The sequence below is a fragment of the Salmo salar genome, chromosome ssa05 (genome assembly GCF_905237065.1).
Source record: "Salmo salar chromosome ssa05, Ssal_v3.1, whole genome shotgun sequence".
In the NCBI taxonomy this organism is placed as follows: Eukaryota; Metazoa; Chordata; class Actinopteri; order Salmoniformes; family Salmonidae; genus Salmo; species Salmo salar.
Window position 1 is genome coordinate 61462145 of NC_059446.1, and position 19710 is coordinate 61481854.

The 19710-nt window shown below is 44.8% G+C and overlaps 1 protein-coding gene across 5 annotated transcripts in view; it reads right to left on the bottom strand.

Annotated features, from left to right (window-relative positions):
- The window catches only part of LOC106605464 (rho guanine nucleotide exchange factor 2), a 64893-nt gene that overhangs the window by 27804 nt on the left and 17379 nt on the right, over nucleotides 1–19710 (bottom strand). For 2 of the 5 annotated variants that reach the window (XM_045718484.1, XM_014201154.2), the window contains 4 exons: nucleotides 18246–18435; nucleotides 17520–17763; nucleotides 16677–16716; nucleotides 16284–16479 (listed from right to left, as the gene is read on the bottom strand). In XM_045718484.1, the coding sequence (XP_045574440.1) occupies nucleotides 16284–16479; nucleotides 16677–16716; nucleotides 17520–17763; nucleotides 18246–18435 (670 nt within the window). Of the gene's footprint in view, nucleotides 1–9384; nucleotides 9685–16283; nucleotides 16480–16676; nucleotides 16717–17067; nucleotides 17351–17519; nucleotides 17764–18245; nucleotides 18436–19710 lie in introns of those variants that run through there. The other 3 variants (XM_014201157.2, XM_045718486.1, XM_014201156.2) reach the window with 3 other exon arrangements.

The following is a 19710-nucleotide window of genomic DNA, read 5'->3' on the forward strand; positions in this document are numbered from 1 at the left end:
ATAAACATATTTAATCCTTTTTTTGTTGTTGCTAACTATCAACTAAATCAAATCAAATTTTATTAGTCACATGCGCCGAATACAACCGGTGTAGACCTTAAAGTGAAATGCTTACTTACAAGCCCCTAACCGACAATGCAGTTAAAAAAAATATGGATAAAAATAAGAAATAAAAGTAACAAGTAATTAAAGAGCAGCAGAAAAATAACAATAGCGAGACTAAACTCAGCAAAAAAAGAAACGTCCCTTTTTCAGGACCATGTCTTTCAAAGATAATTAGTAAAAATCCAGATAGCTTCACCGATCTTCATTGTAAAGGGTTTAAACACTGTTTCCCATGCCTGTTCAATGAACCATAAACAATTAATGAACATGCACATGTGGAACGGTCGTTAAGACACTAACAACTACCAGACGGTAGGCAATTAAGGTCACAGTTATGAAAACTTAGGACACTAAAGAGGCCTTTCTACTAACTCTGAAAAACACCAAAAGAAAGATGCCCAGGGTCCCTGCTAATCTGCGTGAATGTACCATAGGCATGCTGCAAGGAGGCATGAGGACTGCAGATGTGGCCAGGGCAATAAATTGCAATGTGCGTACTGTGAGACGCCTAAGACAACGCTACAGGGAGACAGGACGGACAGCTGATCGTCCTCGCAAGGGCAGACCACGTGTAACAACACCTGCAGAGGATCGGTACATCTGAACATTACACCTGCGGACAGGTACAGGATGGCAACAACAACTGCCCGAGTTACACCAGGAACGCACAATCCCTCCATCAGTGCTCAGACTGTCCGCAATAGGCTGAGAGAGGCTGGACAGAGGGCTTGTAGGCCTGTTGTAAGGCAGGTCCTCACCAGACATCACCGGCAACAACGTCGCCAATGGGCACAAATCCACCATCGCTGGACCAGACAGGACTGGGAAAAAGTGCTCTTCACTGACAAGTTGCGGTTTTGGCTCACCAGGGGTGATGGTCGGATTCGCATTTATCGTCGAAGGAATGAGCGTTACACTGAGGCCTATATTCTGGAGTGGGATCAATTTGGAGGTGGAGGGTCTGTCATGGTCTGGGGCGGTGTGTCACAGCATCATCGGCCTGAGCTTGTCGTCATTGCAGGCAATCTCAACGCTGTGCGTTACAGGGAAGACATCCTCCTCCCTCATGTGGTACCCTTCCTGCAAGCTCATCCTGACATGAACCTCCAGCATGATAATGCCACCAGCCATACTGCTCATTCTGTGCGTGATTTGCTGCAAGACAGGAATGTCAGTGTTCTGCCATGGCTAGCGAAGAACCCGGATCTCAATCCCATTGAGTACGTCTAGGACCTGTTGGATCGGAGGGTGAGGGCTAGGGCTATTCCCCCCAGAAATGTCCGGGATCTTGCACATGCCTTGGTGGAAGAGTGGGGTAACATCTCACAGCAAGAACTGGCAAATCTGGTGCAGTCCATGAGGAGGAGATGCACTGCAGTACTTAATGCAGCTGGTGGCCACACCGGATACTGACTGTTACTTTGATTTTGACCCATCCTTTGTTCAGGGACACATTATTCCATTTCTGTTAGTCACATGTCTGTGGAACTTGTTCAGTTTATGTCTCAGTTCTTGAATCTTGTTATGCTCATACAAATATTTAATATTTATGTTACATTTGCTGAAAATAAACGCAGTTGACAGTGAAAGGACGTTTATTTTTTTGCTGAGCTTATATACAGGGGGTGTACCGGTACAGAGTCAATGTGCGGGGGCACCAGTTAGTTGAGGTAATATCTACATGTAGGTAGAGTTATTAAAGTGACTAAGCATAGATGATAACAACAGAGAGTAGCAGCGGTGTAAAAGAGGGGGATCGGGGCAATGCAAATAGTCTGGGTAGCCATCTAATTAGATGTTCAGGAGTCTTATGGCTTGGGGGTAGAAGCTGTTTAGAAGCCTCTTGGACCTAGACTTGGCACTCTGGTACCGCTTGCCGTACAGTAGCAGAGAGGACATCTATGACTAGGGTGGCTGGAGTCTTTGACAATTTTAGGGCCTTCCTCTGACACCGCCTGGTATAGAGGTCCTGGATGGCAGGAAGCTTGGCCCCAGTGATGTACTAGGCCGTTCGCACTACCCTCTGTAGCGCCTTGCGGCCGGAAGCCGAGCAGTTGCCATACCAGGCAGTGATGCAATCAGTCAGGATGCTCTCGATGGTGCAGCTGTAGAACCTTTTGAGGATCTGAGGACCCATGCCAAATCTTTTCAGTCTCCTGAGGGGGAATAGGTTTTGTCGTGCCCTCTTCACGACTGTCTTGGTGTGCTTGGACCATGTTAGTTTGTTGGTGATGTGGACACCAAAGAACTTGAAGCTCTCAACCTGCTCCACTGCAGCACTGTCGATGAGAATGGGGGCGTGCTCGGTCCTCTTTTTCCTGTAGTCCACAATCATCTCCTTTTTCTTGATCACGTTGAGGGAGAGGTTGTTGTCCTGGCACCACACGGCCAGGTCTCTGACCTCCTCCCTATAGGCTGTCTCGTTGTTGTCGGTGACCGCAGGACAAAACATAAAATGGAATGCTCTTGGGCTTTGTTAGCCTACTAAACAGAGGTATCTGGGTATTTAGGGTTACTACTGTTTTCACTGAAGTATATTCCAGTTTAGTGCACCTCTTCAATTCAAAATGATGATCCCGGATTGAAGAGTGCCTTTTTGTCCATCTGTGATGAGGACGGAGGAGAGAGGAGACCGAGCTCAGATGGTAGGCCAGGTCCTTTCAGCTCCAGCTGTGATAACTATCTATGCCCAGACAGTCATTTCAGCATGGTCAGAGAGAGCCATCACAGGCTATGTGCTAATATTAATTTATATTAGTGATCGGGGGGGGAAAAAATCTATGTAGTTACATATCGCAATATACATTTTGGACAAAATAATATCAATATTTGACTCCAGACCTAATTTATAGTCTCCTTGTGTGTATTTTCCCCTGATAGGTACGACTAGATAGGTTTTCACTAATAATCCTTCTATTTAGATCAGTGCTTATGAAAGCCAGGACAATGTGATGAAGCTCCAGTATTTCAGTCTGTTGGGTAATTACTGTAGCACACTCAACCCAGTAGCAGCCACTCAGGGGGAGTGTGAGGGGGGAACTGGGGCTATTGACTGGGTCATCAGGTTCACACAGGGTGTTGTTTGTTTTAAGAAGCTCTATGATGAGTTCACTTCCTGTGACTCTGGCTTTAGTTAGTTTGGGTTCCACCCCTGACCCCCACTCAGTCACCTCTAGTGGGGGTTTCACAAAGGCAATGCTAAGACTCCAAAGAAAACCCCTGTAATAGAATGCTAGCTATTGCAACACCCAACTCCCCTCTACAAAGTCATGTACCTACAGACTACTAAGCACCCCTCCACCTATCCTTATTTCTCCTAAATGGTTTCTTTCCTCCCTCTCTTTTGTCCTCCTTCGTAACCACTCGCTATCCCGACAACTCAAATTGAAGTCTTCCACTGCTCTATGACCGTGGAGAAGAAACGTTAGTGGGGGCATGGCGTTTGGCTGGAGCTATGTGGCTGAGTAGCCAGCCAAACCTTTCGCTCTCCTCTTCCTCAATCTCTAATCCTCCTTCTCTCCTGCTCCCTCTCCCTCACTTTCTCTCCTCCCTCCCCATGTGATTGGTCCATTCCCCTACCAGTCTAGTCAGCTGCTGTGAGGTGAACCTATTGTCCGTTACCAGGCTGACTGTGAAAACAGCCCCCTAAAGCAACACTGTTTACACAGGTGCAGTCACACACTGGTGACCACAATGACAGTGTGTGTGTGTGTGTGTGTGTGTGTGTGTGTGTGTGTGTGTGTGTGTGTGTGTGTGTGTGTGTGTGTGATCTGTCGACAGAAGGTGAGATGGTGTGTCCATGTGTGTGTGATTATGTCTCTGTTGGGTGTTAAAGTGTGTGTGTGGGCACACTTTTAAGAGTTAAAACAGGCCTTAGCCTCATGGGAAGAACTTTTCATGTGTAGTAGTGTTTGTGTGCGTGCATGTATGTTGTACAGTGTATGGTCTGTTTTGTCACATGACCGAGCGGTTCAGGCACATTAACTGGGCACTCCTTATTCCTGGGCCTGCAGACATATGATGCATGACCACTTTATGAGTCTGCACTGAAGAATGGCCTCTCTATGGCACTGTCTGAAACAGAAGCTGATCTAGGACTGGGCCCATATAAAATACCATGAATGGAACCAACAGGTCACCATTTAACCTTAATGTATAACAATTTGGAAGTCTACATGCCTCTTTGACTAGGTAAAACATAATATTTGAAATATATTTTGGGTTTTAAGGGTACATAATGACATCCGCTCACTTGCTTCTCCACTTGTATTGTTGTCTTTCAGCATGTCACATACAGATGTGGGATCTTAATTTGATCATTCTTTGTTGCTGAGAATTTTCCTGCACAACAGGAAATGCAAACTTGTAGTGTATTTGAGGTTTAAAAAGGCTTTTAAAGTTAGTGCTTTCTACTTTAAAATGTCAGACGTGATTTGCTGTAACAAAAAATGTATCATCAACTCCTTAAAAAAAAAAGTTATATCCATTGTGATTCAATGGTCTCCATCTGTCTCCCCTCATTGGGCTGCAGATCTGAAGAAGGAATGGTTACAGGCAGAGGTGTGGACTCGAGTCAGACTCGAGTCACAAATACGATGACTTGCAACTCGACTTTGACTTTAACACCAATGACTCGTGGCTGGACTTGAGCCTTATGACTCAACCTGACTTGATACCCTCCCCTCAACTCTTCATTTAACGGATTACAGTTTGAATCGGACAGCAGTCAATCAAATTGGGCCAGCTGAGAAAAAGTTGTGCATGGCAGTGCAGAGGAACATCGGTGGGTGAATTCAGATGGAGCCCTTGGAAAGATGATACCCAAAATTATTATTTTCAGATATAAAGACGATGCTGTATCAACAAAAAAAAACGGATTGCAACTTGCAAAAAATGCGGGAAGAAAATTACAGACGCGGCGCAACAATTTCCAAATTTGTTCGACATTTGAAACTGCACAAAGAACAGTAAGTCGTGGCTAATATAGCCGACAGCTATATATTTTATTACTTTACTAGTGTACCATGTAGGCTAGCGTAACGTTAAATCAATGAGCCTCCACACAGTCAGTCAGTGCAGGAACGTGATCATTGCACCCAAGATTGAGTTACAACTGGCTAGGCAGTTGGTGGCCTAAATCCTGCCTGATGTTACTGCTGTTCCTAAAACAAGGTTGGGCGATTGTGGTTGGGCGATTGTGTACAAGCCTACATCGCCGATTGTGCCCCATAGCGATCCTCGATAGTCGATCACTATTGGGGGGGGGGGTTCTTTCTCATGGCTACCCATGTATTTCAATGGAAATATAACGTTTATTTGGAAAGTAATAAATATATAGATATTTTTTAAAGCATTCATGATTTGCGTGAATGTAATATACTAACTATTACTCTTGTTAAAAATATGAAATGGTATTACATTTGGTGAAGAGCACATTATGACATGTTAAGGACTCAAAACTCAAAGTTTAGGACTTGAGACTTGACTTGATACTTGACGGTCTTGACTTGAGACTTGACTCGGACTTGCCTGTCTTGGGACTTGAGTGCTAAGACTTGAAACTTACTTGTGACTTGTAAAACAATGACTTGGTCCCACCTCTGGTTACAGGTCATAAGTCATATTGGCAGACTGGGGGGAGTGGAGAGGGGGGGTCAGATTGCAGGTTTCTGAGGTCACATGATCAGGAAAAGGCTTCTTTAAGATTACGGAGCTTATGGCCTTGGGTTTAAAGACAGAGCGCAGTGTGTCAGTCTGACAACTGGAGTGTGTGCATGAAATTCTAAGAGTGTAGCTCTTCAATTTAGACTCCTAGCTATTGTTCCTGGAGGCACCGACCACTGGAGCACATAATGAGAATACAACAGGCTGATCACACAGACACTCCTCGCCTGTCTCAAACAGATATATACGACAAGGACTGACTCACCTACTGTCTTTCTGATTCACCCAGACACTTTCAGCCTACGTCAACTACACATCTCATAATATTAGTCTTCCAGACAGATTTAAAACTGATATATGATTCGGCAATAAGAAAGCCCTAAAAATATAGAATATATCTAAAGCAACTTAGGTGTGCAGTGAGTTATTGGCACAGCAGTGAGGGATAGATAATGTGGGAAAAGTCCACCAGTCAGAGCCATTCCCGAACTGGTACAATGGAGACCCTGTGACAACTGACAAGAGAGCTTCCTCCCTCTTTCTCACACATGCACAATATCTTTCTCTAACGTCCGCTATCCCTTCCCAACCTCTCCAATTCTCCCTCTCATTCCATCTATTTCACTCAAACCCCCTCTCACTCCCGCTCTCTTTCTCTCATCTTCCCCCAGGGCTGTATATATCACAATCCCTGCTCTGTCCTGCCCCACATTCTACCCAATGATGTGCAACTTTGCTGGGGTGCATAGGGTCCAATGAACAGCAATGGAACCCCCAAGAGAAAAGAAAGGGTTGGGTTGTGAAATGCATGAAACATGGGATTTCTGGCTGATCTGAATGTATGCCAATGCCAAATCTATTTCTCTCACACATATACACAGTCCAGAAGTGTGTGCATGCGCATTTGTCTGTGTATGTGTAGACATTGAGCCCTGGAGTATTTCATATGTGATTGTCTGGCACTGGGAGTTTGTATTGGCATGTGGCTCCGTGTCACTATGCATGCCAGCCCTCATGCCTTTCCACCAGTCACATCTGCTAGCATGTGTGTTTGGGTCTGCTTGTTCTAGTGGGGGTGGGGGTCACGACACTGGGATGCTAAATTAGCTTTGGCCAAAAGGCTGAAATCCCACAGTCAGACGAAGAACACACACACACACACACACACACGTTCACATTCAAACAAATATGTACGCATGCACACACAGAAATCCCACACTCTAACCTCTCTGACTCAGTGGGCATCACCCACTAACATTTCCCCTCAACACAATGACACACACACACACACACACACAGGAATTTTTGTTAGTAATGTTGCCATTTGCTGAATATGTTTTTCTACATTTGGACTTCTGACTACTTGGCTGGGTCTTACAACCTATGCTCACAACAGCTGTACTTTTGCCACTATCCTGCTCTAACAAAACCTTCTCTTGTGGCCTTCTCCATTAAAGGATAACCAAACAACAGGCTACGCAAGACAGAACTACATTGACACTTGTGTTTCCATAGGAACTGTACACTTCCCTGTAAACATCTGAGCTCTGACTTCAACCACACAAAAAGCAGTGAGATAAGGTATCATAGAATACACACAAACCAGCCTCACAGTACACATCACACAGAGATAGTAGCACACATTTGCTGTACACACAGACACATATATATATATATAGATACATGTGCACACACACACACACACACACATTTTCCCTTCTGATCAGGAAGCAGTAAGATGATGAATTAAAACTGCTGCAATAATGATAGGCGTAAAGCAAGAGGATCATATTACACCTGTATAACCTGTCACAAACCAGGAACACAAACAACCTCAGCTGGGGGGGGGTTAGACAGGCTAAAGGAGAGAGGAAGGATATGTACTACTGCCATGTTCTAAGACTATAAAATAGAGCCAAAATATTTAATGCATTAAAATGATACTCAGAGTAGTTTGTTAAAGCTAAGACCTGGACCAGATCTGGATCCAAAGTGGTGCAGAAGAGAAGGCGGGGTAAGGGAAGTGTACAGATAACATGGACTAAACAGATGCTAAACTTGTAGAAATGTTTCTGATTTAAACAGGTGTGAAGGGACAGTAAACAACATGACCACACTTGTTTAGTAGAACTCAGATACACAAGACAAGAAGTGATTTGTAACTAATACAAACACATTCAACCTTCTGGTCTTTTAGCCATACCATACACTCTTAGAAAAAAGGGTTTCAAAAGGGTTCTACATGGAACTCAAAAGGGTACTACCTGGAACCAAACGAGTTCTACCTGGAACCAAAAGTAGTTTCTCAAATACACTCTTAGAAATCTTTTTGCTATCTAGAAGGTAAAAGGTTTATTTGGCTGTCCCCATAGGAGATAGGAGACAGTCCCCATAGGAGACAGCCAAATAAACCTTTTACCTTCTAGATAGCAAAAATATTTCTAAGAGTGCATTTGAGAAACTACTTTTTGATATCAACCAGATTCAATAAACATACTTGTATTATGGAAATGTGGATATGACAGTATGTGTGTCTGACGTAGTACTCCGCAGCACATGTGCAAACACACGTCCTGCAACTGTGCTATAGTCCACCCTTTTCACTTTCAGAGTGCTTGATACAATTACTGCGAAACAGAAATGTATCAAATGAATGAAGACAGACAACAGAGCCCAGGAGACGTTATAACAAATACAATAATAGGCACCGTTATAGAGCATTTTTTTATTTAACTAGGCAAGTCAGTTAAGAACAAATTCTTATTTTCAATGACAGTGGGTTAACTGCCTTGCTCAGGTGCAGAACGACATTTGTATCTTGTCGCTCGGGGACTCGAACTTGCAACCTTTAGGTTACTAGTCCAACGCTCTAACCACTAGGCTACGCTGCCGCCCCATTTGCAACGGTATCTCTCAGAAAACAGTTGCACAATATTCATTTTTGAATACGTGTCATGTGTCTAATAGCGTAACTGCATCATTTTGCAATTACTGTTCGACATATTATTGATCCGTAATATTCCGTATAGTCCATGACTAGACCAATGACACACACACACACACACACACACACACACACTTGCGGTTTTTCCCCCCTCCCCCAAACTATTTCCTCTAGCTCGGACAACGTGTTCGGGGTCTCAAGCTTTGGCTACTGCGCCGCACTATGCCACCCTTATGCCAAGCGATATGGTTTTCTATGATATGCAACGGGCGGGACAAACATTGCCAAAGTAGACAAAATCATTAGCCTTAATAGTAGTCTAAATCATTATTAAAAAGGTTGTTTCATTACGTTGCCACCATACAAAGCAGCAGTCCAAGGGAGCCCCCTTGTTTCCCCCACTCATCTTGGTATACCCGGAATAAGTAAATGGGGGATTTCCATGTCATTGCTGTATTTTACTATAAAAGACACCATCATGATCTATTGATATAATAAACAAATGTAGGCTATTATAATTGTTAGAATAACCCATGTTTCAGAACTAATGATATAGGCTACTAGTGGCCTACTAAATTTTAACAAATTGTTATTGAAAATGCAAATGTATTATCTATGCTATTGAATATTTTATTGAACAGTTATATACCCAAATGACTATTCAAACTCACCCGTAAATTGATTTCTTTCATTCTCTCTTGACGCGTTTTTGGCAGCGGTTCAGTGACACGGGACATAACGAGGACGGGATCAACAGAGAATGATCCTCAATTTAAATCAAAGGTGATCTCCAATCCTTCTCTTTCACTTTATTACAATGTTTTCTTAAAGATAAAATCCCAGTTTAATATTTCCAGTGGAACAGGCGGCGTCAGATAATAGCGCATGGAAGGCGAATCCGTTAACTTTTCTCCATATGTCTGAGTGCGGGCCTCGACGAACAACTGAACAGTTTCTCATGCAGGAAATTCGGACTCGGCACTCAGAAGGAGGAGCGAACATTTTTAAGCCGCGCCTCTGAATGCGGAGCTATTCTGATCAAAACATCCCCTTTCATCCTTTTCACCAACCAAGGATGAGTATTGAGTACTTAACCCGCCCACTGGGTAAAGAGACGTAATCAAAAGCCAATAATCAGATTGTGGCTATATTTTTTTTAACCACACCTCTAGAGGTGAAGATGTGGTTGCTGGGAGTGTAAACCTAGGCTTCATATTTAGGGTTTCGCTAAATGAGTTGTGCCCCTGTACAGTCAGTCTATGGTTGCCTCCTATGTTGTACTGTACATTTACAGCGCATTTCAGATTATAGTTGTTTGAAACCTCAGTTATTAATTAAGCTGTGCTACTTGAGCCACATAATGTGAGTTTGCCTGTTGACGTGGCAAAAACATAATTATGAAAACCTCCCATTTGGGCAATGCATGGGAGAGGTACCATCTGTTGGGAGGTGATGCCTTGAAGGCAAAATGTGGACTGGAAAAAGTAAAGGTGAATGTATTTGGGAATATAACAAGGAAAAGAGAAGAATAGTAAAGGGATAGAGGGCATGTTAAAATGGAGAGAAGGAAAAGAGGGAGAAGGGGAGGTTAAATAAGAAGAGTGGCCCGGGGCTAAATTTAGAGAGCAATGAGAGAGGAAAACGCCCAACCATGCACCCACAGCCAATGGACCTCTGTCCTACTCGGTCCTCCAAACTGCAATATCACACCATTCCTTCTCTCTAACAGGACTGTGCCTGTGTGACCTTGCCTCTTCATCCTCCCACTCGTTTTCAGTCTCTCTGCTTTCAACACAATTTCTACTTTACTGGACATTCCCTGTCTCCAGCTCTCTGAGCATGCACTATGCATTATCACTCTCTTTCTTCTTCCTCCCTGGTTCAGTTGAGGGCTATCTGCATCCTTCCTCCACTGTGATCCTCTCCAGCTCCTCCTCCGTCTTCTCAGGTCCTCATCTTCTCTTCATGAGTCCTCATCTGATACCAATTGCCTTCCGACATGGTCAAACACACACACACACACACACACACACACACACACACACGTGTGTGTGTACATGCGTGCGTGTGTGAGAGTGTGTGTGTGTGTGTGTGTGAGCGTGTGTGTGAGCGTGTGTGTGTGTGTGTGTGTGTGTGTGTGTGTGTGTGTGTGTGCGCGTGTGCGTGCGATGCCTGGCGGCACTTGGGTGGTATGATATAACACACAGGTGTTGGATACAGTACAATACTTCTATTGAGCATAGTCACCCAACATCACACTCAAGTCACTAAGTGACACTGTCACACACTAACCCTCTGAAGAGTTATTGTGAGGGAAACAACAACGCCTCACAATACGGAGTGTGTGTGTGTGTGTTAGAGAATGAGAAAATGTGTAACAGCGTGACAAGATGGCAACATTATTCCCTTTCAAAACAGAAAAGAGGAGCACGTCATTTAGCGAAAGAGTCCTCATAAACAGTTAGAATCATCTATAACATGACATCAGCCTTCGCATAAGAGTTTCCGATATGGTGATGGAAAACAAAGAGAGCGAGGGATAAAGAGAGTGATGATGGGGAATGGACAGAGGAGAGAGACTAAGAGCAGTTAGTAGTGATCATGTTGGTATGATAGGATATTAGACGATATGTAAAGGACGTGGTGAGAGACGTGGGCAGCTTTAATCAGGAAGGGTATATTTGCTTGGCTAATATTCTCTGGCCCACCGCAGGATTCTTTATGGGTTTCATATCCGCTGTTCTGCCTGCCTCAGTTTGTTTAAACTCCTACTACCTCAGAATGGACATTTGGAATAGGGCAGATAAAAGTGGAAAAGAGAGCGAGAGGTGGAAAGAGGGAGGTTGATGTCATGGGATAAAGAGGTGAACAGAGAGATAGAGAGGTGGAAAGAGGGAGGTTGATGTGGTGGGATAAAGAGGTGAACAGAGAGATAGAGAGGTGGAAAGAGGGAGGTTGATGTGGTGGGATAAAGAGAGGTGAACAGAGAGATAGAGAGGTGGAAAGAGGGAAGTTGATGTGGTGGGATAAAGAGAGGTGAACAGAGAGATAGAGAGGTGGAAAGAGGGAAGTTGATGTGGTGGGATAAAGAGAGGTGAACAGAGAGATAGAGAGGTGGAAAGAGGGAGGTTGATGTGGTGCGATAAAGAGGTGAACAGAGAGATAGAGAGGTGGAAAGAGGGAAGTTGATGTGGTGGGATAAAGAGAGGTGAACAGAGAGATAGAGAGGTGGAAAGAGGGAAGTTGATGTGGTGGGATAAAGAGGTGAACAGAGAGATAGAGAGGTGGAAAGAGGGAGGTTGATGTGGTGGGATAAAGAGAGGTGAACAGAGAGATAGAGAGGTGGAAAGAGGGAGGTTGATGTCATGGGATAAAGAGGTGAACAGAGAGATAGAGAGCTGGAAAGAGGGAAGTTGATGTGGTGGGATAAAGAGAGGTGAACAGAGAGATAGAGAGGTGGAAAGAGGGAGGTTGATGTGGTGGGATAAAGAGAGGTGAACAGAGAGATAGAGAGGTGGAAAGAGGGAGGTTGATGTGGTGGGATAAAGAGAGGTGAACAGAGAGATAGAGAGGTGGAAAGAGGGAGGTTGATGTGGTGGGATAAAGAGAGGTGAACAGAGAGATAGAGAGGTGGAAAAAGGGAGGTTGATGTGGTGGGATAAAGAGAGGTGAACAGAGAGATAGAGAGGTGGAAAAAGGGAGGTAGATGTGGTGGGATAAAGAGAGGTGAACAGAGAGATAGATGTGGTGGGATAAAGAGGTGAAGAGAATAAGCGGAGAGAGATTATCAGACACTGTAGATGGGAGGGAGAGGGAGAATAGAAAATGATGGAAAGATGGAGGAAGAAGGGGATATATGAAAGGGTGAAGAGAAAAGCAAAGAGAGAGAGATGGAGAGGGGACTGTAGAAGGGACGGCAGAGAAGAATAGCAGAAAGGGGTGCGAGAGAGAGAATACGCAGAGAAGGGGAGGTATTGAGCGCAAGGGAGGAAAATGGGGTGGGATTGAGACAAATGAACGGAGGAGTGGGGGTGGAGTGATGGGGAGAGAGGGGGAGCTGGGGAGAGAGGGATAGCGGAGGAGAAAAGCCGGCTTGCTGATGCAATCCTGCCACCCGAAGCAGTAACTGCCCAGCTGGGAAAGAGAGAGAGATTGAGCTAATGGAGAGAGAGAGCGGGGAAAAGAGCGGAGGAATGAGGGATTGAAGGGAAAATAGAGGGGTGACTTTGGCCAAGAGCTATTAAATACCAATACATATATATTTTATATGTACACAAAACTGTTAAGTACATTTACTGTTAAACATAGCGAGACACACACAACCCCAATAAATGATGCTGAGCACACACACTTCCTCTGGGACACAGTGAACACACACCAACAAAACCAAGACACATGTTGTCCAGATGTGTTTGCTCTTAAGTGAGGTATGTGTCTATCTACAGACATATCTTCCTCCTACTCAACATATACTGAACAAAAATAGAAACTCAACATGTAAAGTGTTGTTCCCATGTTTCATGAGCTGAAATAAAAGATCCCAGAAATGTTCCATACGCACAAAAAGCGTATTTCTCTCAAATTCTGTGCACAAATTTGTTGACATCCATGTTAGTGAGCATTTCTCCTTTGCCAAGATAATCCATCCACCTGACAGGTGTGGCATATCAAGTAGCTGATTAAACAGCATGATCATTACACAGGTGCAACTTGTACTGGGGACAATAACAGGCCACTCTAAAATTTGCATTTTTATCACAACACAATGCCACAGATATCTCAAGTTTTGAGGGAGTGTGCAATTGGCATGCTGACTGCAGGAATGTCCACCAGAGCGGTTGCCAGATAATTTCATGTTCATTTCTCTACCATAAGCCGCCTCCAATTTGGCAGTACATCTAACCGGCCTCACAACCGCAGACCACTTGTAACCACGCCAGCCCAGGACCTCCACATTTGGCTTCTTCACCTGTGGGATCGTCTCAGACCAGCCACCCGGACAGCTGATGAAACTGAGGAGTATTTATTTCTGTAATAAAGCCCTTTTGTGGGGGCCTATGCCTTCCCAGGCCCACCCATGTCATGTGAAATCCATGGATTAGGGCCTAATTAATTTATTTCAATTTCCTTATATGAACTGTAACTCAGTAAAATCTTTGAAATTGTTGCATGTTGCATTTATATTTTTGTTCAGAGTAGTATAAGACACATTTGTACAGCTACACTCTTAGAAACAAACCTTGAACCTTTTTGGTTCAAGGTTAAACTCTTTTTGGTTTAAGGTTAAACCCTTTCTGTTCCAGGTAGAACCCTTTTGGGTTACATGTAGAACCCTTTCCACAGTGGGTTCTACATAGAACCCAAAAGGGTTATACCTGGAACCAAAAAAGGGTTATAGCTGAAACCAAAAAAGGGTTTAACCTTGAACCAAAAAGGGTTTAACCTTGAACCAAAAAGGGTTTAACCTTGAACCAAAAAGGGTTTAACCTTGAACCAAAAAGGGTTTAACCTTGAACCAAAAAGGGTTTAACCTTGAACCAAAAAGGGTTCTCCTACGGGGACAGCCGAATAACCCTTTTTTCTAAGAGTGTATGAATAACAGACTTGTGATCTTGTAATGTGTTCTGTTCTCAGCTCCCTCCAGTCTGAAAGACATGACATATTATCATCATGAGCGTACTGGGCTTAATCTAAAGCCACCAGATGTCTCTGTCCAACATATATAGCCAGATCAGCCAGCTCTATATAACACTGAGGTCAGTAGGAATACAGACAGTCCTGTAGACACACAGCAGAAGCACACTGATTCACATTCCAGAGTAGACTCCTCCACATGCTGACTTCTTGAGACGTCACGTGTTATAGTGAGAGAGACAGAGAGCTCATAACTGCTGTAGAGAGGAAAGGTCTGGAGAAGTGAGCTCAGTCTCTCTCTTTCTGACTACTGTTCTCTTTCACTCTTCTGTTCTCTTTCACTCTCTCTTTTCTGTCTGTCCGTCCATCTCAGTCTTATAGTCTGGTGTCCAGTAGCCACTAAACATACAGCACCAAGGGTGTGGACAAACCTCACATACCTGGTTACACCACACACACACACACACACACACACACACACACACACACACACACACACACACACACACACACACACACACACACACACACACACACACACACACACACACACACACACACACACACACACACACACACACACACACACACACACACACACACACACACACACACACAGGATGGATGTTGTCACAGACCAGAAATAGCTCCGTCAAACAGGGCCAGCAGCTACCTGTCTCTAACAGGCCGTCTGAGGCAATGATGTCATTGCATAAATGAACTTCTGATCATCAAAATCACAGCCACGCCCCTGTGATATCAATGGGATTTCTTATCAGTTGAGATGGAGGGCACAATCTGGCAACCCCCCGTGATAAGGACCTCGGAGGAATCTGGCAACTCAGTGGGTCTTAAGTCAGGGACTTAGTCTGGAGGGGCTGGTAGGGCATCTTTTAGTCTCCCTTGTTTTTTTTTAATTTTTTATTATTAAACAATATACAGACAAGAATACATCAACTTTACATATATGAGGGTGTTACATGTCAAAATAAAATATAAATTTGCCAAAAAGTGTGACTGTGCATATTGCTCTTTGGTCGGGCTTATTATTAGGACAGTAATCTCTGAAACCCAGAATTTAAATCTTGCGTAATTGCATCAGATTCTTGATACTAGTTATGATACGTCCGTCTGTCCACGAGAGATTAGTAGGACACAAATAACAAACATACAAGAACACCAGCTGTACCCAAGTTCAGTTCAAGTGTGGAATGCCTAAATCATCAACTTGGCCATACACCATCCTGCTGAGGGCCACAGTGCTACTTATTCCTCTTCACTCATCACTTCTCATATCCAACTCACAAAACAGAGTCTCCCCCTGCTGTTTAAAGATCGTCATTACCACAAAGACACACACACACACACACACACACACACACACACACACACACCCACTAGTACAAACACTTAAAAATGTTCTTTCAGAAATCAAGAGCATGTTGCAATTCAGCTAGCCAGATATCGTCATCAATAATCTAAGCAGCACAACAGAGAGAGCCTCGCCCAACATAATGAATAATACTGTTGTGGTTACTGCTTTGACAACATTGTTGTACATATATCATTGCTGTAACATTGTGTTACAGTCTTGGCAAACAGCATATGTGTTGAATTGGAGGGCCTTGCCTTGGTTGTGGTAAAACGGATACCGGTTTTACCACAACCGGTTCACAGCTGAATCTAAATAAAGCAGATACTGTCACTTCCTCTCTGGGGTTCACTGCTGGGACTCTACACTGCAGGGGAAGCTAGCCTACTACCAAACTTCAACTCTCTGTCCTCAGAGACGGTCCTGCGCTCTACTCAAGTACTCTACTGCTTAGTGACAGCTGTGACAGGGTCACATCCATATGCACCCACAACCACAGAAAGACACAGACACTCTGAAACACACACCCACACTCTCCTCTCTCTCTCTTTCTCACTCTCTCACCTTGCGCTGGCCGGCCATCTTGCGCAGGAAGCTGAAGGTGCGTCCCAGAGGGCTTCCCGTCTTCTCCCCCCTCTCCTCCCCGGGGGGAGCACCCCTCAGTCCCTCCGTCCTTCTCTCCTCCCTCCGCCTCTCTCTCTCTTCACCTAGCCGCTGCCTCTCTTCTTGCCCCCACAGCTCACCAAGCTCCGCATCCACACTGAGAAAGAGTTGAAGAGAAACATCCATCCATAAGATGGGACGAGTTTGTGTTCAGCCTAGCTTAGAGGTTTAGTGTGTTACTATGGGTATGTGTGTCAAAAAGCAGTCAGTGACAGATGAGATGAGATCATGTGCTCTATAGGGTTGTGAGTGAACAACGGTCATCAAGAACAGAGAGAGAGAGACACAACTCACCTCTGTGTGGAACCCCCAAATACAGAGCCCAGGGATGACTCTGTGAGAGAGACAGACAGACAGACAGACAGACAGACAGACAGACAGACAGACAGACAGACAGACAGACAGACAGACAGACAGACAGACAGACAGACAGACAGACAGACAGACAGACAGACAGACAGCGAAAGTGAAAGATAGATACAGAGAGGAAGAAAGCAGAAACAGAGGAAACAAACTTAGTCATCCCATTATCTCAAAACCATACAGACATACATACATACATACATACATACATACATACATACATACATACATACATACATACATACATACATACATACATACATACATACATACACCTAAGATCCCAGATAGTTTGAAGTGCATCGCCTGATAAGTGACAAACCTCTCTCTCTGCTCTGCAGCTTCTTGGCAAACACAGCTAATCCAAACAATGGCTGAGACCAAGAGTTAACAAACGCATGAAGAAAGACAAGGATGAAATAACAGAAGACAGTTGATTAAAGACCATCAAGGAGTGATTAAAACGATCTCTGCCGATGCTGTGGAATGAAAGGATGAATAGTGAACATGCAAAAGGTGGAATGAAGAGAGCGAGAGAGGAGATACTGAGAACACAGCACTTTCTGTTCCGTGGCTAACGACAGCAGAAGCAGCCCCCAGTGAGAACAAACACAGGAAGAAGGCTTCCGCATAGCTGCACACAGCTAGGAACACACACACACACACACACACACACACACACACACACACACACACACACACACACTAATATCTGCCCTTCAAAACAGGAGAGTCCCCACACACACTCACAAATGAAGAGTCCTACTGTCCTACCTTGGTAGTGGCGTTGGGAGATGGAATTGGAGTTTGAGTAGGAGCGATGGCAAGGCTGATGTTGATGATGATGCTGGTGGTTTTGTGAGTGTGTGTAGGGGTGTGTGTGAGGTGTCTGAGAGTGTGTATGAGTGTGTGCGTGGGTTGGAGGGTGGAGGTTGGCTTTGGGTAGCTGGCGCAGACTGGGACTGGCACACAGGGAGGGAGCGGAGGCACTGAAGCCCTGCAGCTGAGACAACTGTTCCTAAACACACCACAGACAAGAGACAAGGGCCACAGTGTGTCAGAGAGAGAGAGAGATATAGAGAGAGAAAGAGATAGAGGGGAGAGAGCGACCGAAAGAGCGAGCGAAAGAGTGAGCGAGCGAGCGAGAGACAGAGATAAAGGGGAGAGAGCAAGAGAGAGGAGGGAGAAAGAGAGAGAGAGAGAGAGAGAGTGTATGAAAAGCTCTTTCCATAATAAACAAAGACAAGAGCATCAGTGAGTGGCTGTGTGTATTTGCAACAAAATAACCCAAGACGTGCTGCCACTGCTTGCACGAGACGTGTGCATGTGACTGTGTGTGTGTGTGTGTTACTGTCTGCGTTCTAAATAAGATTACTTTATCTCATTCATGTCAGCAAATTATATTTATCACACACTCACATGTGCGCGCACACACACACACATCATTCACAGGATAATTCATCTGATGCTTCAATCCTAGCAGTCTGGACTAGGCCTCACCTCAAATGGGGAGAAGAGCTGGGTCTGGCAGCACGCCTCCTCCTCTGTGAGTGACAGCAGAGAGCCCAGCTCCTGGCCATAGGAGGTGATGGGGGCTCGGCGAGGGTCCCGCCCCCCTCTGCTGAAGCCCTCCAGGGCCCCAAGGAGCACCCGCTCCATCTCTTCTGTGTCAAAACCCTCCAGACTCACACTGGGGGAGAGGGTAGTGTCACAGTAGAGTAGTTGAGTATATAGGAGAGGAGAGGAGTGGAGTAGAGGTGTAGTGGAGAAAGCAGCAGTCAGTCATCCTGCTTGTGAGAGTGTGAGGCTGTAGCTTAGTGATTTGACCCTCTTCTTGTTGTTGAGAGTACTGTAACGGACGTCGTCGCAAGAAAACCAAAATGCAGCGGAGGTTGTGTGTTCATCTTGACATTTAATAAAAATGAACCACTACAAACAAAACACTTGATAGCAATGACAGCAAACAGTCCTGTCTGGTCCCAACTGAACAAAACAGAAAACAATCCCCCACAAAACCCAAAGGAAAAACCTGCTCCTTATGTGTGACTCCCAATCAACAACAACGAACTTCAGCTGTGCCTGATTGGGAGTCACACACGGCCCAAAACAAAGAAATACAAAAAAACCTAGAAAAAGAACATAGAACGCCCATCCAATGTAACACACTGGCCTAACCAAAATAAAGAACAAAAAACCCCTCTCTATGGCCAGGGCGTTACAAGTACATTGTGTTGATGACCCGGCTTTATTCGCTGGCGGCTGCACTTAAACTTCTGCTTTGTCTCTGTCCCCTCTCTCCCTCCCCCAAATTGTAGCCTGTGTCCGTAAAATGTATATAGGTTCAGAACTTTTGTTAAACAGCACAGTTACAAAAAAAAGGCAAATATAATTCACGTGATTAACGGAGATTGAATAATGTGTCCCTGAACAAAGGAGGGGTCAATCAAAAGTAACAGTCAGTATCTGGTGTGGCCACTAGCTGCATTAAGTACTGCAGTGCATCTCCTCCTCATGGACTGCACCAGATTTGCCAGTTCTTGCTGTGAGATGTTACCCAACTCTTCCACCAAGGCACCTGCAAGTTCCCGGACATTTCTGGGGGGGAATGGCCCTAGCCCTCACCCTCCGATCCAACAGGTCCCAGACATGCTCAATGGGATTGAGATCCGGGCTCTTCGCTGGCCATTGCAGAACACTGACATTCCTGTCTTGCAGGAAATCACGCACAGAATGAGCAGTATGGCTGGTGGCATTGTCATGCTGGAGGTTCATGTCAGGATGAGCTTGCAGGAAGGGTACCACATGAGGGAGGAAGATGTCTTCCCTGCAAGGCACAGAGTTGAGATTGCCTGCAATGACGACAAGCTCAGTCCAATGATGCTGTGACACACCGCCCAGACCACGACGGACCCTCCACCTCCAAATTGATCCCACTCCAGAGTATAGGCCTCGGTGTAACGCTCAT